This window comes from Schizophyllum commune (genome assembly GCF_000143185.2).
Source record: "Schizophyllum commune H4-8 unplaced genomic scaffold SCHCOscaffold_5, whole genome shotgun sequence".
NCBI classification, from domain to species: Eukaryota; Fungi; Basidiomycota; class Agaricomycetes; order Agaricales; family Schizophyllaceae; genus Schizophyllum; species Schizophyllum commune.
This window is the reverse complement of record NW_026089542.1, coordinates 1,289,346-1,313,314: the sequence shown is the minus strand read 5'-3', so window position 1 is coordinate 1,313,314 and position 23,969 is coordinate 1,289,346. Positions and strand designations below refer to the sequence as shown.

At 58.6% G+C, this 23,969-nt stretch overlaps 11 protein-coding genes across 11 annotated transcripts; 5 read left to right on the top strand and 6 right to left on the bottom strand.

Annotated features, from left to right (window-relative positions):
- The first annotated feature begins 371 nt into the window (after nt 1–371).
- SCHCODRAFT_02255973 (uncharacterized protein) lies at nt 372–3,261 on the top strand. The gene is made up of 4 exons (XM_050342208.1): nt 372–1,373; nt 1,426–1,915; nt 1,968–2,869; nt 2,919–3,261. Exons 1-4 carry the CDS (start codon nt 511–513, stop codon nt 3,178–3,180), a joined length of 2,517 nt encoding a protein of 838 aa, XP_050200493.1. The 5' UTR covers nt 372–510; the 3' UTR covers nt 3,181–3,261.
- Nucleotides 3,262–3,437: 176 nt separating this feature from the next.
- Nucleotides 3,438–4,673, top strand: SCHCODRAFT_01080660 (Pkinase-domain-containing protein; the record flags this gene model as incomplete). Its single annotated transcript, XM_003037900.1, has 5 exons — nt 3,438–3,708; nt 3,756–4,104; nt 4,154–4,348; nt 4,401–4,526; nt 4,583–4,673. 5 exons carry the CDS (start codon nt 3,438–3,440, stop codon nt 4,671–4,673), a joined length of 1,032 nt encoding a protein of 343 aa, XP_003037946.1.
- A 160-nt stretch (nt 4,674–4,833) lies between these two features.
- On the bottom strand, nt 4,834–5,241 carry SCHCODRAFT_02622131 (uncharacterized protein). The gene is given in 4 exon segments (XM_003036529.3): nt 4,834–4,885; nt 4,896–5,006; nt 5,058–5,145; nt 5,205–5,241. The coding sequence occupies 3 exon segments, from the start codon at nt 5,229–5,231 to the stop codon at nt 4,909–4,911; spliced, it is 213 nt and encodes a 70-aa protein (XP_003036575.1). The 5' UTR covers nt 5,232–5,241; the 3' UTR covers nt 4,834–4,885; nt 4,896–4,908.
- Nucleotides 5,242–5,599: 358 nt separating this feature from the next.
- Nucleotides 5,600–5,961, bottom strand: SCHCODRAFT_02666649 (uncharacterized protein; the record flags this gene model as incomplete). Its single annotated transcript, XM_050346571.1, has 3 exons — nt 5,600–5,715; nt 5,789–5,888; nt 5,935–5,961. The coding sequence occupies 3 exons, from the start codon at nt 5,959–5,961 to the stop codon at nt 5,600–5,602; spliced, it is 243 nt and encodes an 80-aa protein (XP_050200492.1).
- Nucleotides 5,962–6,309: 348 nt separating this feature from the next.
- Nucleotides 6,310–8,881, top strand: SCHCODRAFT_02747523 (MFS general substrate transporter). Its single transcript, XM_003037899.2, has 10 exons — nt 6,310–6,923; nt 6,976–7,082; nt 7,133–7,375; nt 7,431–7,539; nt 7,586–7,788; nt 7,843–7,964; nt 8,014–8,259; nt 8,313–8,426; nt 8,480–8,642; nt 8,691–8,881. Exons 1-10 carry the CDS (start codon nt 6,559–6,561, stop codon nt 8,789–8,791), a joined length of 1,773 nt encoding a protein of 590 aa, XP_003037945.2. The 5' UTR covers nt 6,310–6,558; the 3' UTR covers nt 8,792–8,881.
- Nucleotides 8,882–9,016: 135 nt separating this feature from the next.
- SCHCODRAFT_02622124 (uncharacterized protein) lies at nt 9,017–9,579 on the bottom strand. Its single transcript, XM_003036528.3, has 3 exons — nt 9,471–9,579; nt 9,318–9,417; nt 9,017–9,263 (listed from the first exon to the last, which is right to left on the bottom strand). The coding sequence occupies exons 1-3, from the start codon at nt 9,495–9,497 to the stop codon at nt 9,130–9,132; spliced, it is 261 nt and encodes an 86-aa protein (XP_003036574.1). The 5' UTR covers nt 9,498–9,579; the 3' UTR covers nt 9,017–9,129.
- A 296-nt stretch (nt 9,580–9,875) lies between these two features.
- Nucleotides 9,876–11,493, bottom strand: SCHCODRAFT_02622122 (uncharacterized protein). Its single transcript, XM_003036527.2, has 5 exons — nt 11,178–11,493; nt 11,024–11,127; nt 10,706–10,975; nt 10,041–10,656; nt 9,876–9,979 (listed from the first exon to the last, which is right to left on the bottom strand). The coding sequence occupies exons 1-5, from the start codon at nt 11,469–11,471 to the stop codon at nt 9,917–9,919; spliced, it is 1,347 nt and encodes a 448-aa protein (XP_003036573.1). The 5' UTR covers nt 11,472–11,493; the 3' UTR covers nt 9,876–9,916.
- Nucleotides 11,494–12,187: 694 nt separating this feature from the next.
- Nucleotides 12,188–18,086, top strand: SCHCODRAFT_02622118 (uncharacterized protein). The gene is made up of 6 exons (XM_050345100.1): nt 12,188–12,354; nt 12,422–12,913; nt 12,969–16,215; nt 16,266–16,571; nt 16,627–17,526; nt 17,583–18,086. The coding sequence occupies exons 2-6, from the start codon at nt 12,497–12,499 to the stop codon at nt 17,699–17,701; spliced, it is 4,989 nt and encodes a 1,662-aa protein (XP_050200491.1). The 5' UTR covers nt 12,188–12,354; nt 12,422–12,496; the 3' UTR covers nt 17,702–18,086.
- Nucleotides 18,071–19,553, bottom strand: SCHCODRAFT_02622113 (uncharacterized protein). Its single transcript, XM_050345099.1, has 6 exons — nt 19,399–19,553; nt 19,290–19,342; nt 19,069–19,200; nt 18,995–19,012; nt 18,771–18,938; nt 18,071–18,634 (listed from the first exon to the last, which is right to left on the bottom strand). The coding sequence occupies exons 1-6, from the start codon at nt 19,523–19,525 to the stop codon at nt 18,377–18,379; spliced, it is 756 nt and encodes a 251-aa protein (XP_050200490.1). The 5' UTR covers nt 19,526–19,553; the 3' UTR covers nt 18,071–18,376.
- Nucleotides 19,554–19,625: 72 nt separating this feature from the next.
- SCHCODRAFT_02622112 (DUF1716-domain-containing protein) lies at nt 19,626–22,242 on the top strand. The gene is made up of 8 exons (XM_050345098.1): nt 19,626–19,698; nt 19,745–20,196; nt 20,252–20,540; nt 20,591–20,908; nt 20,957–21,105; nt 21,159–21,294; nt 21,349–21,717; nt 21,778–22,242. The coding sequence occupies exons 1-8, from the start codon at nt 19,675–19,677 to the stop codon at nt 21,997–21,999; spliced, it is 1,959 nt and encodes a 652-aa protein (XP_050200489.1). The 5' UTR covers nt 19,626–19,674; the 3' UTR covers nt 22,000–22,242.
- Nucleotides 22,217–23,962, bottom strand: SCHCODRAFT_02747517 (WD40 repeat-like protein; the record flags this gene model as incomplete). Its single annotated transcript, XM_003036525.2, has 4 exons — nt 23,622–23,962; nt 22,670–23,569; nt 22,432–22,612; nt 22,217–22,380 (listed from the first exon to the last, which is right to left on the bottom strand). Exons 1-4 carry the CDS (start codon nt 23,931–23,933, stop codon nt 22,217–22,219), a joined length of 1,557 nt encoding a protein of 518 aa, XP_003036571.1. The 5' UTR covers nt 23,934–23,962.
- Nucleotides 23,963–23,969: the final 7 nt, after the last annotated feature.

Sequence of the window (23,969 nt, the reverse complement as noted above, 5' to 3'; positions counted from 1 at the left end):
TCAGGCCCAGGATGATCGGGCCGATGCCTGTGTTCTGCTCGTCTTCCCTGACGCCGTCAGTCACGTCCGCGGTGACATTGCGCGCGACGTTCTCCACACTCCCCGCACGCAACGAGCTCGCTGTGCGCGCTGAGCTGTCCCCCAGCAGATAGATTGCAGGTGCCCTGTAAGTTTTCTTCTCAGTGCGATGCGCCCTCTGGCGGCGAACTTCGCGTCTTGACCGCGAACGCATCCCAGTGTTATTCAACAACACGCTGCCCCCATACACCTTTTACCCAATTATCCTGCGGAGGAGGGCGTCATACCCAGGCCTTACCTGCGTGCCGCTCGGACGACCGATCCCAAGCGCCGCACTTCATCCTCGACGATTTATGTTGTAACGCCTACAGTCCCCCCTGCACGTCCGTCTGCTCATTTATTCGCCCGTGGCGTCCGCTTTGCTTTCGTTTTGCTTTCGTGTTCATCCGTCAGCGCACCAGCAGCCATCACTCACCCTTTTTGTCCGGAACTATGTCTAGTGCTTCAAGCCATCGTCCGTCTCGGCACAAGCGCCAACACCCATCCAAGAACAAGGACGACGACCACCACGACCCGCACCCCACATCAGTAGCCCCGACCGACACCCGCTCGCTATCCGGCGACACGCGTACCGACTCGCACACACGCATGTATCACGCTTCTTCGCACGACGACGGGTACAGGGCTTCAAAAAGAGGCCGCTACGATTCCAAGGACAGCGGGTCGTCCTCGCGATGGAGACCACCAGTGGAGGAGGATGTGTATGCGTACGGCCGCGACGACTATCGCTCGCGCGGGCGAGACGACTTTCCGATGACGGATGTGCGGGAGGCGGACTACCACGGCTCGCGCTACCCACAGCCCAGCCGTAGCTGGTACCCCGACTACAACACAGGCCCTTCCTCGCCTTCGGCACCCGTCTCCATACGCGAGTCATGGGGCGCCGCTGCGGTTGAACCTGTGTACGACGAAGGGTATGGGTGGACGCCGGACCTGAGCCAGTCCCGCCGTTCCGACGAGCGCCGAAGTGGAGATGGCTGGCGCGGAAAAGGACGCAAAGAGGACGACGGGAAGAAATACACGAGCGATGCGGGCTGGGACACGCGGCGGCGGGCCCGGGAGGAGCAGAAGCGTCCAGATCGGCCAGCAGATGATGACAGAGACCGCATGTGGGAGCCCGCACCGGGCTGGAAATCGGCGCACAACGGCGAGCTGTACGAGGAGCGCCTGCGTGAGCAGGGCATCGACCCGAAGTACAGCAAGCACAAGAATAAGGGGAAGAAGAACAAACAGAAGCGAGCAAGGGAGAGTGGAGGTAGCGGCGGCGCTGCGGGCTTTGACGACGACCTCAACAAGTACGTGCATATATCCTACCCTTCTTCACTAGGCTCAATATCTTTTCATAAGTTGGAGTAGGCGTGATTCACGGGCAGCTCGTTATCCGTCGCCTTCGCACAGCCGAAAACACCATCATTCCACGTCGCCTCCGCGTTCTTCCTCGTACGACGAGCATCATGGACGCCCTCGAAGACGTTCACCCTCACGCTCGATATCCCCGCCAGCGACCAAACGTCCTCGTCACGATCGGCCTCATGACGACGATCGGGGCCGACAACGCAAGATCGTCTACGAGCGACCGCCGTCGCCAGCTCATAGCCGACCATCGCCCCCACGACGACGGCGAAGTATATCTTCTCGTTCAAGAAGCACCTCTCGCAGTCGAAGTCGTAGCCGCACTCGTAGCATCAGCCCCTACGCCCGTCCTCGGCAGCTGCATCGATTACCGACAGCGTCTACGACAGTATTGTCCCCGACTAATAAGGCTGGCGAAGCGGTCGAGACTTCGCCTCGCCAGAAGCGCAACGGCAAATACCAGTCGAACGGGAAGGGGAACAAGGTTTGCATTGACGTTCTATGTCTTTACGCCATGGCTTACGTTCGCGAAGCAGAAGAGAACCAGTGATGAGGCCTCGTTCGCTATCTCTCCGCCAAGAGAGTCAATGGGTGGGCTGCGTAGTTTTGAGCAGGAGCTCATCCGCTCGAGCAAAGGGTCTTCTGAGACCGTGCGGTCAGGTCCGAGAGAGCCGCTACCCGAGCGTCCGCAGGATTTCGTGCGCGAGTCCTCGCGAGACCCGCAGGCGTCTTCGTCATCGCAGCCACCACCTCAAGAGAAAGAGCAACCCCTCAAACATGAAGCTTCGCAGTCGTCCTCGACCAGCGGGCCTCTGCAGGTCAAAGAGGTTAGCCCTGCGGCGACATCGTCCGCTCCCGCTGCTCCAATACCCGTGAAGCCTGTCACCTCGATCATGACCCCGGAGGCTGCAGGAAGTTCCAGCAAGACGAAGGTCCCGCCATCTGCGAACCTGCCGCCGAAGCCCAAGGCTGCTATGGCGCCACCCTTCAGGGCCGACACCTCCCCACAACCCATGGCAGTAGATGTGCCGAAGGGTGAGACGCCGGCTGCTCCTGGGCCATCGGGGCACACACCAGAAGCGACGCTGCCGCGTAACTCGCCCGCTCTCCCTCAGCCTGTATCGCAGTCTGCGACCCCGCAACCGTCCTCGCAGCCCTCTCAGCCTATCGCGCCAACAAATCATCCGCTTCCCGCGCAGCCGCAGCCACAACAGACGCCAGCGCAGATGCAGCAGATGCATGCTCAACCCGGCCATCCTCTTCCACAGAATCCCGCTCTCATGCAGCACCCGTACAATGGCGTTCCGACGCCTGGTCTTCCTCAGCGCCCCATGCAAGGCATGCCGTACATGTATTCGATGCCCGGGATGCCTGCAATGCCCGGAATGCCTCCTATGCCCTATGGGATGCCGGGAATGCCTGGGTTCCCTGGATATCCGTACGCAGCCGCTCAAACGCCCTTCCGTGGTCCGCCCATGGCCGGACAGGTACCCATGCCCGGCCAGATGCCCGGCCAGGCTCAGATGCCCGGTCAAGTGCCAATGCCTGGACAGTCGCCTATGCCCGCTCAGGCGCCGTTCGCCCAGCCGCGGCCCGTCAACCCACCTCCGGTACAGGCTCCTCCAGTCATCGTACCTGCAGACCCTAAAGCAGAGCTCGCGAAAGGTGCGAGCCGTCCTCGGAAGGCTGGCTTCAAGCCCATCGGATTTGCGCCTGTCAAGCAACAGGCTAAGCCCAATGCGGCGTTGAAAAAGTTCTTCACTGGGGAGGATGAGGATATGGACATGTCGGATGACGGCCCCGCCCCCGCTCCTGCACCGGCGAGTGCTGAGCCTACGCCTACTGCTGAGCCGCCTGCACAGACGACACCAAGACCAGCAACAGATCCTACGCCCCCGGCGACGGCTGATTCACGGACGCCTACAACAGGGCCGCCGACTACGCATCCAACATCGCCGCCGGAGAAGGTGCAGCCCATCAAGGAGGCAGGGCCTAGCGATGCTGCCATGGCACCAGCGCCACCGCCGGCATCGGCCCCTGCTACATCTGCGGAGAAGAGCGAGCTGTACAGCATTGTCAGCCAGGTCGGCGAGGGCACCTTCGGCAAGGTCTACAAAGCCATGAACAACGTGTCGAAGAATTTGGTTGCGCTCAAGCGGATACGCATGGAGACGGAGCGCGACGGCTTTCCTGTCACTGCGATGCGGGAGATCAAGCTGCTTCAGTCGCTTAAGCACGAGAACGTCATCCGATTGTACGAGATGATGGTGTCGAATGGTAAGTCAAGTATTCTCTTCCAAGTCACAACTGCTTATCATTCTTAGCCCACGTCTACATGGTCTTCCAGTACATGGACCACGATTTGACTGGCATCTTGTCCCAGCACCAGTTCAGCTTCACGGAGGCACATCTCAAATCGCTGTGCTACCAAATGCTGGCGGGACTGGCCTATCTTCATCATAAGGGCGTCATCCACCGCGACATCAAGGGCTCGAATATCCTAGTCAACAACCGTGGCGAGCTCAAGCTGGCGGACTTCGGATTGGCGCGCTTCTACCACAAGCGGCGGCGTGCGGACTACACCAATCGCGTCATTACGCTATGGTATCGACCCCCGGAGCTGCTTCTTGGTGCGACTATGTACGGGCCTGAGGTCGATATGTGGAGTGCGGGGTACGTGCAAAGTCTATAGGTCTGGTCATCTGTTCTGATCTTCGTCAAGGTGCATCATGCTCGAGCTGTTCACGAAGAAGCCTGTCTTCCAGGGCGACGACGAAATACACCAGCTGGACGTCATCTACAAGGTGATGGGAACGCCGACAGCAGAGCGCTGGCCTGGTGTGCACAACCTGCCGTGGTACGAGCTTGTCAAGCCGAAGGAGCCGGTACCAAACCACTTTCGTGAATACTTCAAGAAGTAAGTTTTCGCTTTTCCACGCCACCCGTAATGATAGACTGACGTCCTCTAGGTGGATGTTGCCACCTGCACTCGACCTCGCCGAGTTTCTGCTAGCGTATGACCCGAGTGCGCGTTCCACTGCGACGCAAGCTATGGAGGCATCGTACTTTAAGCAAGATCCGCAGCCCGAATTACCGTCAGGGTAAGTCAGCTTTCTTGTATCCTCATTCGCGTTTCTCACGTAGTTTTCAGTCTGTCTACGCTCGAGGGCGAGTGGCACGAGCTCGAGACTAAACGCGAGCGCGCTCGGCGGAAGAAAGAGACTCGCACGGGCACACAATAGCAATCGTGTATCATAGGTTTTACGCGCTATACTTCAGTACTCATCTGCTGCTAATTGTTCGACTTTGGGACGCTCATATGTGTATCCTTGTCACAAGGATTGGCAAGGCGGAATGACAAGGTATAGAGTGCGTAGATAAGCGTCTATCGCGCCAAGCTTCTGGCGATATGAAGCGCGGTACATTGCAAGGTATGTCTTCTGTTTTCCTGTTCTGCGATTTGCTCATCATCCTCCTCTAGCTTCTTCGATGGGTGCTCAACTCTGGCAGCTTTTGCTGACCTGGGTGAACAGCGGCACTGGCTTGAGCCAGCGGTGATCGTTGGTCGCGTCCACCTACAGGTCTGGGTCAGCGCGCTGTGCTATTCTGATCGCCCGCCGACGCACTTCTAGCAACCTTCTCCTCCGCCGTCACTCTCGTTGAGTTGTACAAGCTGGCGGCGGCCAACCCTGCTGCAGCTACACCTGCTATAGCCTGACGATCGACGTTTTCTGTCAGCGGTAACGCTATGTCCAGAGCTTGCGATCACTCACGACGCCGGTTCCCTTGTTAGCGAGCATTGACGCTTTTTGAGGGTTGATGTGTAGCAAACGGTATGTTTGACAGTCGTCCTATGACTGCAGGCTTCTTATACTTGACCGGACCTCCCGTGACAAGGATGCCATGGGATAGTGAAGTCATTGACCCGGTCAGCATACCCTTGCTTCGTCGCTGCTCGCCATTGAGTAGCGGCACTGCAGTTTGTCCCATGATGAACCTCTAGATGGTCGCGGGATCATGCCCACTTTGCTAAGCAGCGCCTACCAACCGGGACCCGAGGATGAAAAGTGAGTCTCCCGTCATCCATTTTTGCTGGGCTCATGAATCTCAGGCGAATATCATTCATTTCCATCTACAGTGCAGTAGTTCCGACCTATTACCACTGCCTTCACTTCCCTCGGGAGCGATGCTCAGCCAATCGTCTATCCCGGATTTCCTTCACGTCGCAATTATCTGGGCGATTCTGGTCTGACGCTTTCTTGTCAAGAACGTTGCTTGTGATACCTGCCATGTTTGCGTCAGCAAGGAAGTTGTAGCGTAGGACTGCTGAATGCGCCAGCGATATCGTGCTACTTACCATCTGGCCCTATGCTGCTTCCGTGCCGCCTATCGTTGACCATATCGCGACTAGCCATGACCATCGAGCCCGTAATGAAGGCACCCAGTATGCCAACGGCCTGCGAACGTCAGCCCCCTACCCAGAGCCAACTACGTCCAACTCACAATAGCTCCTCCGCGGTTCAAGGCCATGTTTGATGTCTTAGTATGGGCAGACGACGAGGGCTTCGTCGTTCCGTGCGGTTGGATCGCTTTCGTGAGTTGGGTTTATTATACCGGCACGTCCAATACTGAGACCACTAGGTCATACACTCCCAGAGATTACCCTCGCGCGTAGTGGAGTAGGTGAAGGATCGCGTCGCGGGTACAGAGAATAGTCTTGCCTGATAATGGGCACTTTTTACCGCACGCAGAACTCACCCTTTCGAGTGATGCACACCTCGGAGACGATCACTGGCCCAGGACAGGCGCCCAGCGCGAGCACGCCGACGCTCATGCCATCTGACTGGTTCCAAACGTTGACAAGTACGAGCACTACCATTCCAATCGATACTCCTTGGGCTATGGATTTTGGTTCCGAGTCTCGGAACACCGGGAAGATGAACGGACCCAAATCCAGGTAGACGACCTCCAGCACTATGGCTGCTAATCGCCCCTGATGTCATGCACGGCTGCAAGCGCTTGCAGACAGCGGCAAAGTGGGTCCTGGCGACTGCGCAGGCGTTGCGAGTATAACTCCCCACCGTCCACGGAACTGATTAGCACACCTTCCGCTCCACCCCCGTCATTATGTCCCTAATCCGGGACTCTACTTTGGGGCACATACTCTACTATGGCTCTAGACGACGATGGCTTTCGCATCCTGAAGACAGGGATGATTTCGACGTACCGCGACGATACACGGACGAGAAGGGACGTAATGACGGGGGTCAACGTCAGCGTCTGACAGAGGCGAGTGCGAGCTCGTCAGAGTTCACCCCTCGTGGTTCAGACGAAGAGACCGTGGTCGGGGATCCCATGGATAGCCGAGCGACAAGCGAGCTCCAGAAGTCGGAGAAGGGCGTCTCCCCCTTGGTCTCTCCCGCCGGGTCTTCACCAGAACTTGATGGAGACCCGAATTTAGTGACCTGGTATGGGCGTGACGATCCTGCGAAGTACGTTGTCTAGCCCCCCTTGCAAGGTCTACGCTGATTACTTGTTCTATAGCCCCATGAACTGGTCGCTGGCGAAGAAGAGCTTGGTTACTCTCCAGCTTTGCGTCTTGACATTCTCTGTGTACGTGGGCTCCAGCATCTACAGCCCCGGCATACAAGGTACGCCCTACACGTCATCCTGCAATTGCCATTACTAACTTCGACTCTAGACTTCGCGCAGGCTTTCGGTACCAACCTCACCGTAGCCACCCTCGGCATGACCCTCTTCGTATTCGGCTACGGCATTGGACCTATGTTCCTCTCCCCACTCACGGAGATCCCGCAAGTTGGGCGCAACCCGCCATACATGATCTCTCTCTTCATCTTTGTCTTGCTACAAGTGCCCACCGTGCTGGCTACCAACGTACCTGGATTTCTGGTCTTGCGGTTTCTGGCCGGCTTTTGGGGCTCGCGTGAGTCAATGCGATGATACAATGATGAGCATAGCTTACCCCCGTTCATATGCAGCACCTCAAGCGACCGTTGGCGCCAGTATTTCTGATATGTTTGCGCCCAAAACGCGAGCGTACGCTATGGGACTATGGGGCGCGTTCTCTGTCTGTGGACCCGTGCTAGGGTGCGTCGAGCGTTCAGTCATCTCGAACGCATACTCACCTCTCCAGGCCGATCATTGGCGGCTTCGCCGCACGCGCACTCGGCTGGCGTTGGTCAATCTGGCCGCTGCTCTTCCTCACCGGCGCTACGTGGATCGGGCTGTTTGTGCTCCTGCCCGAGACGTCGCCAAATAACATCCTGTATCGACGAAAGGAGCGCCTGCGGCGGCGGACTGGTAACGATATGCTGTACACCGAGGGCGAGCGCAATTGTGAGTAATTACGCTCGCTCGTAGCCACGCCCCAATCTCTAATACGTTGTCCAGTCGCCTCTCAAGCTCTCAGCACTTCTCTCCAGATGACATTTGTCCGACCCTTTCAGCTAATGCTTACCGAGCCCATCGTGCTCTCACTCAACGTTTACATCGCCCTAATCTACGCGCTGCTGGTATGCATTTATCTCCTTCCGGCGACCCAGTCGCTCACGCCTTAAGCAGTACGTCTGGTTCGAGGCCTTCCCCCTCGTCTTCACCAACATTTACGGGTTCAACCTCGGCATGGAGGGCCTCGCCTTCCTCGGCATCTTCTCCGGAGTATGCGTCACGTACCCCTTCTACTGCATTTACGCGAAATGGTATCTGGAGCCGTTATACGAGCCAGACGAGCATGGCAATACACGCGTCACACCGGAGGCTCGGCTGCCGCCGGCGTTGATTGGGTGTTGGGCGATCCCTATTTGCTTGGTATGTTTCTGGCCTGAGTGCGATCTGTGGATTATGCACTGATTCATATGCAGTTCTGGTTTGGTTGGACTTCAACTGCAAGCATCCATTGGATCGTCCCAATCATCGGGTCTTCATTTTTCAGCGTTGGCACATTTTGCCTCTTCCAGAGTGTGGTTAACTACTTAGTGAGTCTTGCGCCTTGCTCCACGAAATCTCATGCTCACCACTAACCTTTAAGCCCGATTCCTATCCGGGCTACGCCGCATCCATACTCGCCGGCAACAACTTTTTCCGCGCCATCGTCGGGGGCGCGTTCCCGCTCTTCGCGCGCGCCATGTTCGAAAACCTGCAGAAGAAGAACGGGCCGGCAGCCTTTCCGGTGTCGTGGGGGTGCACACTGTGTACGTCAAATGACATTCGCTCAGAAGTGCGCGCTGACAGCAATTCAGTGGGCTGTTTATCACTCGTCATGGTGCCGCTTCCATACATCTTCTTTAGGTATGGGCGAAGGATAAGACACATGTCGAAGTACGCCCTGCACGACGACTGATGGAAAATGAGCAACAATGTAGATGTGGCATCTGATTTAGAATAATTAGTAAAGTGATTATAGCGAGGCAATTGCTGTGGAGACGAGCATTTAGGGAATGTCGGAATGTGGTACTGGCCTTTTTCGGAGTTATGACCTTCCTATTTTGGGTTGATATCCACGAGGCTGCAACTCGATATCACGCTCGATGACGACGTTTGTCCATCATCAGCCTCTTCTCGCGTTGGCAGCTTTGTCCTCGTCCAGTGCGAGAGGAAGGAATTATGGCAGGTATATGGTACATGGTCTATAATACACAGGTGTATTTCAGATTGGCCTCGCCGGGCTTGTACGATGATCTATTGCTGAGCGCGCTCCTTCATCTCCTGGCGCTCACCGGGGCGCGGAACGTGGGAGACAGCGTCGGACACCTCAGCTGAGGACATGCCGCGGACGGTGCCCGGACCCTTGCCTGTTGGCGAGGGGCCATCGCCTGTGCACGCGTCAGGACGAAGAGGAATATGCGAGGCATGTATGACAGACGCACCGTGCATGGTCATCTCCTTCCCCTCGTGGGCCTTCGTGTTCCTTCCCTGCGCGTACATGGCGACGCCAGAGAGCGCGATCGCGCCGACGCAGGCGGCGGCCTAAAGCGCTCGTCAACACCGCGCGCATCGGGGGATACATATCGCAGACGCACCATAACACCTCCACGGCTAGCAGACATGTTGAATTCGGAGAAGTTCGTCAGGGTGAATAATCGAGTGGTGTGGGTGAACAAAGTTCAGTGGTTGGTGGTCGTCGAGGATGGGAATGCTGAGGGCACTTGACCAACGCGCGAGCTCTTATAGGAGGGTAGGGGGTGGCGTCGTGATGTCACCTTGGATGTCATGGTGCGCGCGCCGAGCCGAGCGGCGAGGAGTCGTTATGCGGGGTGGCGTGCGAGCCCCACATCGAACGGCCGCGCCCCGTGGGACGGACTGAGGGCAGGGCTGTGGGCGGTAAACCCGTCAGTCGAAGTACGAGCCTAAAGTTGTTCATTGTGCTGAACAGCCAGTCAAGGGCCGCACTCGGTTGAGCAATATCGGAAGGATGCACAGAGTTCAGCAAATGGTTCCAGACACTGATACAACGTCGATTCACTACCTATGCCGCAGTGGCTACATGGATCAGGTTCTTCTCGTACAGATGCTGGACAATAGACTCGACCTGCAAGCTCCTCATCAGCAAACAATCCCAGATCACAGTAAAGCAGAAGAAGGAGACCCACATGCGCAGCCGTCGTCCGAATCTGCATATCCCACCGCTTCGTAAATGGCGAGCCCGTATCCTCCGCTTCCTCTACATCACCTAAGCCACCCGCCTTACCCTGCGCCTCCTCGTCCTCGCGCGCCTCGAACCAAATCAGCCGGTCTACTTGGTCGATCCATCCGCGCAACCGGCCCTGTTCGATCATCCGTCGCGCCATCGTCTCCGCCGCACCAGGCGTCAAGTCGAGCAGGGCGCCCAGTCCACGGAACGTGATGTTGTTGTAGATCTTCGAGCTCGCAAGCAGATTATGCTCCATCACCGCTCTGTCAAGCACCGTACTCGGCCCGCGCCGCGTGCTCACGGGCTCGTCTGCGCTCCCTGCTTCTTCGTCTTCGTCGGCGACCGCGGACAAGCGGTCGTTCGATGAGATGGCGATCTTGGCAACCTGGTGCGGCTTGAGGGTCTTCTCGAATTCGTGGATCTCGGCGGGGCGGAGGATGTGGTCGAGGAACATCTTGGAGAGGACGTTGAAGGTGGGGAGCTCGGCGGAGCGCTCGTCGCGGTAGAGGGAGGCGAGGATGCGGGAGCGGTTGGGCCCGGCGGGGGCGAGGACGGCGCAGGTGACGGCGGCGGATCTGTGAGAGTGTGAGAGGGGGAGATGGGCAGAACGGTGGCGCTACGTACAGCATGAACTTCCGCTCATCCTCGTCGATCTCCGCGGTGTAGCTGAGCTCGTGGTACCGGCTTGCAGCTTCCAAGAACTTGCGCGAGTAGTCGCTGATGCGCGCCTGGCAGAGCTTGAACTGCAGCAGCGTCTCCTTGTCATTGCCAGCCGAATGAACGAGGAGCGCAGCGCGATTGTAGAACGTCTCTGCCTGAACGGAGTCCTCATCTTCAAGCAGCAGGCGCACGATGCGCACGTATACGCGCAGCTTGTCCGCATCCGTGGATGATCTGGAGGCTGATGAGCCGGGGACCTATGCACTTTGTGGCCACACGCACCTTTGTCCTGCATCGAGGTTGACGCCGATCAGCGTGCGCGCTGCCTCGCTCCACTCCTCTTCCTCCTCCAGGAGGTCTGCTAGCTGGAACCGCAGCGCATTCGCCTGCAGAACACGTGTAATCGCAGAACGAACGCGACTCACACGCCACACACCTGTTCCACATAACTCGCGATGCGCGGCTCGATCAAGTCAAGTGTGTCCTGCACTAGCTTCTTTCTAAGTTCGTGGTCCGACAAGGTCTTCTCCCCGAGTGCTTTGACGACCTCCGCGAGGACCTGGCGGCCGACGACCAAGCCGACGCTCTCCTCATTCACGACGAAGCTGACGAGGGCGTGGAGATCGGGGAGGGGATCTGATTGTGATAGGGCTTGTGGAATGAGGGCGATGAAGGCTGGGGTCTTGTCCTTCTGGCCGAGGGCGGCACATTCTCTGAGCTTCGCGTCCATCGTCGTGGCGCGCGCTTGGGAGACGCGTTATACTGTTGGCGGGAAGGATCAGGTACGATTCGGACTTGGCCCGTTTCGGGTGTTTGATACCCAAGGTCGGAGGTTCGAACCTTCAGCCAGGGATATCGTGCGGGACTCTATGCGTCGTCTTTGCACTATTGAGAACATAACACGACTGTATGCGTCTGCCATCTGTGCGTATACCATATCCGCCGATGCTTGAAGAGCTCTGAACCGCGAAAGCAATGTCGAAGAAATCACGGCATTTGCCGAATAGCGGCAGACGCCGGCGTCCAAGCAAGACAATTGTTTCTCACGGTTGAACTTCTGTGCTACTCGTCTCGCCTGGGGGGGGGAATACCAACAGGCTTTCGCATGTCCTCCTTTGGAATGTATTATTATGTATACATACTACAAGGCATACCAGTTGAACAATTCATGGCAGCTGACGCAGTCGCTTAGTCGCTTCTTTCTGCTCTGTGAACGCGAAGCCGAGCTCGTTGCTTCATCGGTCTTCTGGGACGTTGCGCTGTACAGCTCCCAACTCGAAGATCTTCAGCTCATGGGGACTTCTCTGTCTCGATAATAGAACGAATAGGATATGAAGGTAACCAGAACTTCAACATTTCACATGATCGTGTGCACTCACGCGTTCCTGGGGCTATTCACCCACGCTAATGGATAGTGATGGTCGCGAACGCGGTTGCCGATGTCGAGTAAAATGGTCGGGACGGATGGATTTGGGAGAGGCCAGGTTGCCGCACGCGCTCACAGCAGACACAGACCCTGGAGGAGAGAGCCCAGGAAGGCCTCATCCGCTCGTTCTCCCCAATCAAACAAGTCCTCCGTTTGTTCCGTCTGTCTGTGCCGGCGGGGCCGAACTGTACGTTATATGTAAGAGCCGTGCGCGGCGATGCTTTCCTCCAGCGATGATCATGACGGACTCACCACTGCGCCCTCTAGAGCTCCCGGTCCTCAACAAGGCAGCCTCTAGCACCCTCCCGGGCAGCGTCCCCACGTCCCCAATGTCACGTCTCACTGCGAACCCCTTCCAGCGCCCGCCGATGTTCCAATTCCCTCAGCGGGTGCCGGCGGGCACTGGGCTGCAGAGCCCCCCGGACACGGAGCCTGTCCCGCCCAACCTCTCGATGTCCACGGCGAACGCGTCCGTTGCGGTCGGCCTGGATACGTTACGTTTCCCCGAGCCAGAACCGCACGCGTACGCCGAGCCGCCCCGCCCGAGGAAGGGACCCACCCTATCGTACTACAACTCGGGGATACGAGAGGCGCGCGAGCGCACCGTGCAGCGCAGCATGAAGTCCTTCATCGTTGTCCTGCCCCCGCCGAGCCTGATCGACGAGCACGGCCCGCTGGGGCACACACTATCCACCGGCCCTCGCCACCGGTTGCGCGATGGCATTCTCCTTCCGCTCTTTCCCACGGCAAGTCGGCCATAATGCTCTCGATGAAGCCCAGCGCTCACGTGTATGTCACCAGATCTTTGGCCAGCTCTCCGCCATCGCGAAGGAGTTCAATTTTCCAAGCACGGCTGGACTGTGTCTTTACCTCCACATCAACGAGAACGGGATCACGATGACACCGCGCATTTCTGACGACGCCTGGCCGCTCGTCTGGAGCCATGCCTTCGACGCGTCCTCGCACGGTGGCCGCCTACCCATCGCGGGCAAGGTCGAGTTCGACATCGACTTTACGCAGGCCCGTTGGTTCCGACTATGGGTCAGCGGCTCTCATCGCGAGCAAGAAATCCCCTTCATGATGGATATGCCACCGTCGACCATTGACGGACCGGTATCGTCCCCGCCCCGACAGCACGATCATTCCCGACACGAGAGTAGAACGACATCCATTGGCGACCAGCACTCGCAGGCACCCACTCAGTCGCAAGCGCCTACCCTTTCCAAGCGGGTCAGCCATGTACCGAGGAAGCTCTCGTTGGTAGAGCGTTACGACTTCCCAACTTCGCAACCGCAATCGCGCACGCCATCGAGGCCGACTCTGTCCCCGGCGCGCGAGCTCTCCCCGATCCTGCAAGAGGACGAACCGCAAAGCGCACTTGAGCGCAAGGTGCGCAAGTGGCGTGCGCGCACGTCGGCGGTCCTCCCCTCACCCCTCGGCGTCAATGATGCAGAGAACGCAGTCGAGGAGGCACCTGAACACGAAGAGGGCGCTGATGAGGAAGACGAGGTTTCCGAACTCAATCTCGAGGACTATGCCTGGTCGATCAGCTCCTATGGCCCGCCGGACTACGACCAGCAGATGTCTCTCTACGGCTCCCTCCGCGTGCCCTCTGTGCACATCGCCGCGCGCGCGCAGGGCTCAGTGATGCTGACGCCAACGACTGCGACGTCGTGGGGAGCGCTCAACCTCCCCTCGCCCGCGCTGACGCGCTCGCGCATCGACTCGCCTGATATCGCAATGCGTCATCTTGAAGATTGCCCGCCTACGCCGACGACCGCAACCTCATGGGGCCCGCCCTCTGAGTGGCCTGCGTCTCCTGTGTATCAGTACGCCACATATCGCACCCCGAGCGTCGACCTCGCGCAGCGCATGATGGACAGCCGGCCGTGCACGCCGACCACTGCGACGTCCTGGGGTCCCGACTCCTACCCGGTTTCCCCTGTCGAAGGTTACGAGTACCCTCGCTCGCCCTCGATCCACCTGGCCTACCGCGGTGACTTCAGCCGCCCCGTCACGCCCATGACCGCCACGTCGTGGGGCGCTCCCTCCGAGTACCCGCCCTCGCCTGCCGCCCGCTCGTACTGCCCGTCTATTCACCTCGCCGATCGCGGAGAGTTCAGCCACCCGGTCACACCGATGACGGCCACCTCGTGGGGTGCGCCGTCGTGGCCGGCGAGCCCGATGTACCAGGACAACCAGGATCGCATCGCCACGCCCGACGCTGCCCAGATCGTGTTCGACTTCGACGATGAGCGCGGTGTAAAGCGGGCGGTACGCAAGCCGCTACCTCAGGACGAGTACCCGCAGAACTTGTACAACATCTATCCTGCGGTCCACGCTCGTACCGCCGTCCAGCTTCAGGTCACTGTCGATTCGCCCCGCGAGCTCGCTCAGCCTTCGCCGATCAAGGGCACGCCGTGGAATCAGGTTTGGCCATACAGGAAAGCTGCATCTGTGGCCGAGTCTGTTTCTGACTACGCGGAGAGCGAGGTCGAGGATACGACCTCGACACAAGCTACGGAAACGTCGATTAAGCCACTTTCTTTCCCTTACTACGATGCTTTCGCTGCCAAGCCCTGGGACCACGTTTGGCCGTACACTCAGGCTTACCCCGGTAACTTGGCTAACGGCATCTATCCGCCGGTATCGCAAGCGCGGACCGTCGTCGAGCCATCTTTGGAGGACATTGTGGTAGCCAGCGAAGCGCACGAGTACCAGGAAGAAGAGGATCTCCACTCGGTGTACGACTCTGAGTCCAGCGAGGATTTCATCATGACGAGGCCGAATCCCTTCGCAGGTATCAGAATCGAAGTCGCTACGGAGGTTCACGACGACGAAGAGGCCCTTCACGCGCTCTACGATTCGGAAGAGCACTCGGCACACGACGAGGAGGACCTTCACTCGGTTTACGACTCGGAGGAAGAAGATGAGGATCGCTACGTGCAACGGCCGAACCCATTCGCGGGTATTCAAATACAGGTCGCTACCGAAGTCCACGAAGATCCCATCGAGGCTATTGTCGAGAACCATGCTGAGGAGGTTATCGAGGAGCACGTCGACGAGGAGGCCTCGGGATATGACTCGGAAGAGGATGAGGAGCGCTTCGCGCCCAGGCCGAATCCTTTCGCGGGTATCAAGATCGAGGTCGCCACTGAGGTTCACGAAGATCAAACTGAGGTGCACCCAGAGCAAGACGAGGAGGAAGCGCTCTCTGTGTACGACTCGGAGGAAGATGAGGATCCCTTCAGGCAGAGGCCCAACCCGTTCGCAGGTATTCAGATTCAAGTCGCTACTGAAGTCCACGAAGATCCGTTCCAAGATCCTGTCGAGCAGCACGAAGAGGAGAATGAACACTCGGAGTACGACTCGGCGGAGGAGGACGAGGAGTTTGTCGTGCAGAGGCCAAACCCGTTCGCAGGCATCACGATCTCGGTAGCCACTGAAGTGCACGAGGATCCCGTCCCACAGGCTGCTCCGAAGCACGTCGAGGAGCGAGGTGCCACCCCGATGTCCTTTCCTCACTACGACGCCTTCAAGGCCGCCCCGTGGCAGCAAGTCTGGCCGTACACGCTGGCTTATCCCGACAACTTGAGCAACGGCATCTACCCGCCTGCATCCACTGAGGCTGAGGCTGCGCCAGAGATCCCCGACGAAGAGGAGGACGAGCGCGAGCTGCCTCCCCCTCGCGGCATCATGATCTCCGTCGCCACTGAGTCCCAGATCGTCAGTGAAGTCGAGGAGCCTGAAGAGGAGCCATCTTCGCCGATGTCCTTCGCTTCGTACGATGTGCGCAGGGGCGAATCCTGGGACGATGAGCTCCCGTCGTACAGCCAGATCGGTGAGACCGTGCAGATCCCCACAATCCAGATCACCCCAGAGTCGGACTATGATCATGAGGAGGAGCCGCCGACGCCGATGTCGTTCTCGGAGGTCGAGGCGTTCCCGGATACGCCTTGGCGCCAGGTTTGGCCGTACACTCGGGCGAGTGAGATTGGGTCTCCGGCGGGACAGTCTCAAGCTAGAAGCTATCCGTTCATCTGCATTTGTAAGTTGGCCTGCTATCGCGTCATGACGGGCCGTGCTAAGATCTTTCAGACGCTCCGGTTTACCCTCACTTCGACTTGTACCCGATGCCGGCTGCACAGGTTCTCGCTATTGTATCTGAGTCATCGTCCTCGGCGACACGCAGGTCAGCGAAAACACGCCGTACGCATGCACAGCTTCACGCCATGGTCATGCACGAATCTGCAAGCCTATTCCAGCCAATCACTGCATGCAAGGCTCGCCGTTCGCATGCTGATCTACACAACCTCGTCATGCGCGAGCAGAGCGCCATGTCCAACAAGGCGCGCACTATCCCCGTAGTGACGAGCGCTGGGTACTACCCGAACCTTTCGCTATGTACGTCTTCACCTCAAATGTGCTGAAGGACCCTTTTCTTACCTTCGCACACCAGACGCCCCGGTGTACCCGCATTTCGATCTGTACCCGGCTCCCGCTGCACACATGCCTGCTCGTGCTCGGCCCATGTCGCGTCGCGTCCGTATCTCGACGTCGCCTATTGGGCCGCCGCCAATGGGTCCCCTGCCACCTGCACCTAGCTCCCGTCCCAGCTCCGTTGCCTCGTCTCGTACTAACTCGGTCTCCTCCCTCTCCCAATCGCCCATCTCCCGCTCCTCGATCTCGAGGTCTAACTCGCCGCGTTTCTCCCGCACCGCATCGCCCATCGAGATGCGCACGTCACCGATCGAGGCGCGCGCGTCTTCTCCCCTAACCATCCACTCCTCTTCGCCATCAACCAGCTCTAATGCCAAGACTTCTTCGCCTCTGAAGCAGCGCTCCCTGTCCCCGCCCAAACCTGCTCGTCACCGCCTGACGCACTCTGAGCTGCACGCTATGGTCATGCTCGAGATGCGCATGGCCGAGATGACCCGCGACGCGCCGTCCCTCCCGCGCGATGCGGCCAAGCTCACCTCTGGGTCAGCGCGGCTCTCAATGCTCCGCTCAGGCGCTGGCCCTTCGCTCCCCGCGAATCCCCGCCCGCTGTCGCGCGCAGTGTCGGACAGGCGATCAGAGTACATTGGGCGCGTGGACGGCCTGCGGTCGAGGTTTGCGGAGAGGGAGAACGTAAATAATCTATCGGCGAATCGGATGAGCTTAGCGGAGGGAACCATGAGCAGAGGCCATGTGGCGCGCGCGTCGTCGATGCGCGAGACGTCGTTCAGGAAGAGTGACTCGGAGGGCAAGCTCAGTGCGGCGCCGGCCTTGCGCTCGAGCTCGTCGATCAGCAGGCGGATGGAGATGCTGCAAGAGGCGGCGTCGAAGCCGGCGAGGGCGAGTGTAATCATGGAGGAGGGTGAGTTGTTTATGCTGAGATTGACAGGGATGGTTGCTGACTTTTTTTTCCTTCAGACAAGGGATTCCCGAGGAGGCGCCAGTCCGAGGTGCCGACCTTGCGTGACCTGTCGCGCTTCCCGATGCCTCCTGCACCACCGATGCCGTCTGGGCAGAGGCCGTTCGGGTCCTTCTGAGCGGATCGTGAGGTTCTGCTTGTACATGCTTGCGTATCAACATTTCTGCATGCTCGCTCCTTCCCTGCTTGTCAATGCTTGCGCCTCTCAGCTTGTACATGCTCGTAGCTGACATTCTCACTCCTTGTCCACGCTCACACCTCACCGTTGTCGTCCAGCCTCGCTGCTCGTACATACCCGCACCTCACCGCTGTCGTCCAGGCATTGCTAACTTATCCGTCGTGTTGCTCTCTTGCATCGCAGTCCTTCGTTCTCAAACATCTAGTAGAGGTAATTTTTGTGACTTTATTTAGGGGGTCCATAAAGTACAGTATTTCGATATTCAATGCATAACAACGTTGCTTGCGCGCGAGCAGCGCTTATGGAAGAATCGTAGGCGAGGTCGGATGGTGGTCCCTCGGGGCGGCGAAGTTGACATGAAGTTGCAAGAGCTTACAACTCGTTGGTCCTAATGTATCAACAGTTGCCCGACCTTTCCGTGCCCATTGAGATCATGAGTACATTGTAATGTACAGGCAAAGTTTGTTCATTGTTGTTACAGTTCCGAGGGATAGTAGTAGTCCTTTCTTGCAATCGTATACGCCCTCTTCGAGACCGCAGGACGACGAGCCCTGCCATGCCTTCCTCCGTACCCACACATCTGTCGGTCCGGATCCAGAGCCCTTCCATCTGAGCTCACTCCTCCATCTGCGCCGGCGCTCCCAGCACATGCCCCGTCCCCGGCATCGTCCGCCTCCTCGGTCGCCGCATACCCTCTTCCTCATCGTCCTCATCATCGTCGATCATCTGCTCCGAGGCTTGGGGAGATGAGGGAGAGGCTGCCTTGAGTGCTTCTGCTGCTGCGCGAGCTCGTTCGCGGGCCTCGCGAGCGACGCGCTCGCGCTCGTCGAGCTCCATCTTGCGCTGTCGGTCGTCCATGTAGGCGAGTTTGACCTAGAGAGGGGGGGTGAGAGGGGGTTTTAACGGAGACGGAAGGATGTGTGGCAGGGAGAATACAGGTGTTAGGACGCGAACAGGTGATGAGTGCATGGGATGAGATGGGGAGGAAGGTGAAGCAGCAGACACGTACTTTCAGCGCAGCAGCCTCCTTGGCAGCCTTCTCGTTCTTCTTGGCCTCCGCGGCGCGATCTGCTTTCTCAGTCTCGCGGTTCACATATTCACGGAGGCAAGCCGCGCCGATCTCAAGCTCATGACGGTGCTTGGGGTTGAACTTGTAGTAGGGCTGAAATTCGATGACCTACATCGAATCCTGGTGAGTAAATGGACGAAGCTCATGGTAAATGATACACGCACGTCTGGTTGAAAGCCCATCTGTGTGTTAGAGATGTGTGAGTACAGGTGAAAAGGAAGGGATACTGGACACGCACCTCGACAGCGTACTCCAATGCACCCTTAACATCGACCAGGTTCCTCTTGATCGTGTTATTCGTCGGTTTGAACTGCTGATATTTAGGGTTTTCGGGCTCCTTTATCAAGTTGTCCGCTATGGTGAGGAGGATCTGTGGCAGGGCACCAGTGCGATCAATAAGCGCCGGGAGATGGTGGGATAGCCCTCCAAGCACGGGAGAAGCCTCAGTGCGATACACACCTTCATTGAGGCAAGCGCCTGCTCCTTCGAGTTAGGCCTCACAATGCCGGGGTCTATTTCACGAACAGGTCAGCATACGATGCGGGGGCGGGGGCGCGCCACAGCGCACCGATCATCCTGCGCATCTTCTGGCGCTTGTCGTGCTCCGCGGCGAGCTGTGCCGCGCTTGGTTGGTGCGGGACGCTCTGCAGCCTGCGCTCGACGGCCGCGAGTGCTGCGTCTGGGCTGGCTGTCATGGTGGGGGACGAGGTGGAGGTGCGGAGGACAACGAGGCCATCATCGGTGAGTCGCTCATTAGCGCGGGACCGTTCGGTCCGGTCAGCCGAGGGCCTTCCACGTGGGCACGCGTCTTGCTCTCGGCCGTGACGTTCGCTGCAGCTCGACGATGAATGTCGACGATGTGTTCAAGGTGCGTGCGGTGAAATATGTGGAGGCATATATGCTGATGACCTTAGGGCGCCGGGCTAACCGGTGGGAAATACTCAACGGGAGGCAACAAGCGCAAGATGCCCGACAACCCAAACCCCGAGTTCTTCAAAAAGATGAAGACGGACGCGCCCCCCGCGCCGACCCCACCCACAAACGGCAGCGCCAAGGGGAAAGGACGCGCACCACCCATAGAGGTGATCGACGAAGACGCCGAGATGAACGGGGAGGATGCTGGAGACTTCGCACCCGGCGGCGACGCGGACTACTTCGCAGAGGAGGATGACGAGGGGAGGTTCTTCGGTGGCGGCCTGACGAGCGAGCAGAAGGAGATCCTGAACATCTTCGACAATGCTGGCGAGCAGGATGATGGTGCAAGCGCGCTCGCGCTTCCGGGCATCCGACGCACGCTGCTCCGCTTCGAGCGAGCGGCGGCACGCAACCAGGACCACCGGAGTAAGTGGCCGGACGACCCGACCAAGTGCGTCCGTGAGTTATACGTGGTCGGGACAGGAGCTGACTTGCTCTTTCTGCAGGTTCATTGACTCGGAAGCGGACCTCGACGCAGCGCTCAAGGCCTTGTTGCCGCTTGCGCAGGCGCCTGCGCTCGCATACCCGGAGCTTGTGAGGTCGGGTGCGCTGGAGAAGCTCATTGGCTTGCTCAGCCACGAGAATGTGGATATTGCAATCGACGTGATCGAAGTTCTGCACGAACTTACGGACGAAGACGTTGGTGAGGCCGTCGATGATGACGAGGAGGAAGAGGACGACGAAGAGGGCGGCACAAGGAGCGAACGCGCGTTGAAGGAGCTCATCAATGCACTGGTGCGTACTTTGCGAGTACAAAGTATTCCATATTCACTGACCTTCGCCAGGTCCTTCAATCCGTCCTTGAACTCCTCGTCGACAACATGAAGCGCCTCAACGAAGCCGAAGAGTCCGACAGGCAGGGCGTCTACCACACCCTCGGTGTCTTTGAGAACGTTCTCTCATCCGACCCTTCCCTCGCGCAGCCTCTTGTCGCCAAGACCGCTATCCTCCCATGGATCCTGGACCGAATACAGGCGAAGGCGCACGATGACAACCGGTCATACGCTGCAGAGATGCTGAGCATCCTATTGCAGACGAACAGGGAGAACCGGGTGGCGTTTGGTGAGAAGGATGGGATTGAGGCGGTGCTCAAGACGTTGGCAGTGGGTATGGACTGTAGTATGATTGTGATGAAACTGACGAGCTTGCAGCAATACAGGCGACGCGACCCAGCAGACGCAGACGAGGTTGAGTTCATGGAGAACCTGTTTGACGCCTTATGTTCCGCGCTCAATGAGCCTGAAGTCAAGAAGCTCTTCATGGATGCAGAGGGTGTAGAACTGATGAACTTAATGGTGAAGTAAGTGCATATATCCCTTCGCATTACAGCAGTCGGTTAACCAAGCATGCAAGGGACAAGAAGCAGTCACATACCTTGGCCATCAAGACACTCGACTTTTCACTCTCAGGACCAGCAGGCGCACCAGCGTGCACGACGCTGATCGAGGACGGCGGCCTGAAGGGCTTATTCTCCGCCTTCATGGGCAAGGTACTATATATGATTTTACCACCAGACATGTTCCACTAAACACCCCTCACCCAGACAAAAAAGAAACACACCGCCGCTGAAGCCCCCCTCCCCCAAGACACAGCTCACGTCCTCGGCATCCTCGCCTCCCTCTTCACCCACATCCCCTCCGAAACCCCCGCGCGCATCCGCCTCCTCGCCAAGTTCGTTGAGGGCGAGTACGAGAAGGCCGATAGGCTTTTGGATATCCGAGACGGCGCGCGCGCGCGGCTAAGGGCAACGGAGAAGGAGATCGACGCGGAGAAGGTGGAGCTGGAGGCGAGTGGGGAGACGCCGGGGAAGGAGGAGGAGGATTTGTGGTATTTGAGGCGGTTGGACGGTGGGTTGTTCACGCTGCAGACGGTGGATTATATTTTGGCGTGGGTGGTGATGGAGGATGATGGGGTGAGTGGATTTTATTTTTGCTTTGTTCAGGAGGGAGAGGGAGGCTGACGCGATTGGTAGATCCGAGACCATGTTGAGCGCATGTTGTCTCGTAAGAGCCAGTCGCTGCGCAATGTCGTCGAGACGCTGCGGGTTTACCACGACAATATCGACGAAGAGGACTCAGCAGCGAAGGGTGAAGGCGAAGGTGGCCTTTCGCAGCGGGAGATCCTGGAGGGCCTCATTGGAGCGCTGACGCCGGAGGAGGATCAGGTGAAGGAGGGGTGGAATGTTGGGAGGTAGCGATGGAAGGGAGATCGCCACAAAGCTCTTCATGGTTGTCGGAGGGTATGGTGCATCACGGACAGCGAATGTATACAAACATCGGCGTGCTACAGTATATACAAAATGTGGCGCGTAGCCTACTTTTCCGCGGTCTACGTACTGCTACGACTCGCGATATTGCAGCGCGAGGAGCCATGCCAGGAATATTATAAGTCATGGACGATATCCTTGCTCATCAGGCCGTCTTCCCCAACGCCGCACCAGCAAGCAACATATCCAGTGCACCGCGCACAGAGGCAACCTCGCGCTGGAAGCGAAGCTCGGCGGCCACCTTGCGGCGCAGGCGGAGCACAAGGGCATCGATGAGGGGCGACTGGCCGAGGGCGGGGGCGTACATGTCTGGGTGAGCATGTCAGTATGGAATTTGTTAAGTAAAGGGGTCCAACTGACCTAGCACAACTCGCGCCACGTCGCACACCAGACCGCCGAATCTCGGGTCCGCAACGTGCTTGAGAAGGACATGGAGGACGGGCTCGAGAAGAACATCGTCGCGCCCTGCGAGTGCGGAACGGAGACCATCGCGATGCGCGAGCTCTTGGATTACGGCGAAGGTGGTGGATGGGGGAACATTCTGACGAGGGAACGGGATGAGCTGCATATCTAGCATGGCGAAGTCGAAAATATGTACCTTCTTCAGTACTGCGTCGAGCGCAGCCGAGTACTTGAATGCCTTAAGCATGCGATCATAGTCGCGCAGACGCTTCCTTCTCCGGCTCTCCACCCTGAACTCGCCCGCATCGCCCGTAGCCTTCGCCTTCCCCTTCGCTTTGACCTTGCCCTGCCCAATCGTCGCGCTCCCACCAAGGAACGCCTCGTATGACGCGCCGGCCAGCAGCCCGGCATCCTCGTCCTCCTGCTCCTTCTTCGGTAGCTGTCTCCTGCGCACGGAGAGCGTCCCATCCGCCATACCCGCTGCCAGGTGCGTCCCGTCCGGCGACATGGCGAGGCAGAGCAGCGGCGCGGGATACCGCATAGTGTGCACGACGCGGTAGCTCGCGACGTCGTAGACCTTTACCATGCGGTCGAGGCCACCGGTAAGGACGCGGGCGCCGCCGGGCGCGAGTGCGAGGGCGGTGACTGTCTTCTGGTGGTTGGAAAGAGCGCGAGTGCACCTGCCACCTGCGACGAGATCCCAGACGCGGAGCACAGGGCCGGCGGTGGTAAGTGCTACAGTTCCGGCTGGGAGGAGGGCTGCCTGCTCGACTGGAGGTGCGGTGTTGCCCGTAGGACGCATCGACATCTCGCAAGCACCGCTGCGAGCATCGAAGAGACGAGCGGTGCCATCGTATGAGCCCGTGAAGATGAGGGATGGGTTGGTAGTGCTGACGGTGCCAGTACGGACGTAGTCGGTGTGGGCAGTGAAGGTCGAGACAGGGGTTTGGGAGGGAACATCCCAGAGGCGGACAGTAGTGTCGTCGGAGCCAGTGAGCACTTGGGTGGGTGCGAGGGTGGAGAATTGGGCGACGTGGGTGGGGAGTTTATGTGCATCTAAGGTACGAAGAATTGCACGGGAGTTGATGTCAAATATCTAGAAACAGGTGAGAGGGGAACGAAGGGACGGGGAGGGGAAGGCAAAGTACCTGAACCAAGCCACTATCGTCTCCTGCTACGACTAGCTTCCCGTCCGCACGGATATGCCCACTTCGCGCAACATCCTTGAATCTCGAGATGGTCTTGACGACCTTTTGCGTGCGCGGTGCGTATATCTGTATGCGCGTCGCCGCCGTGACCGCGTACCGGTGCGGTCGCGCTGGGGAGAAGTGCACCGCTGTGACCGGCGCGTACTCCTTGACGAACACCGGGTGCTTGAATGCTCTCCACTGGCGTGCCTCCGGGCTCGAAGCCGGGCCCGGTCTGGGGGCCTGCTGGACTACTACGGGCGCGTACTCCATCGCGCTGAGCGTCCTATTGTCGGTGTCGGAAAGGAA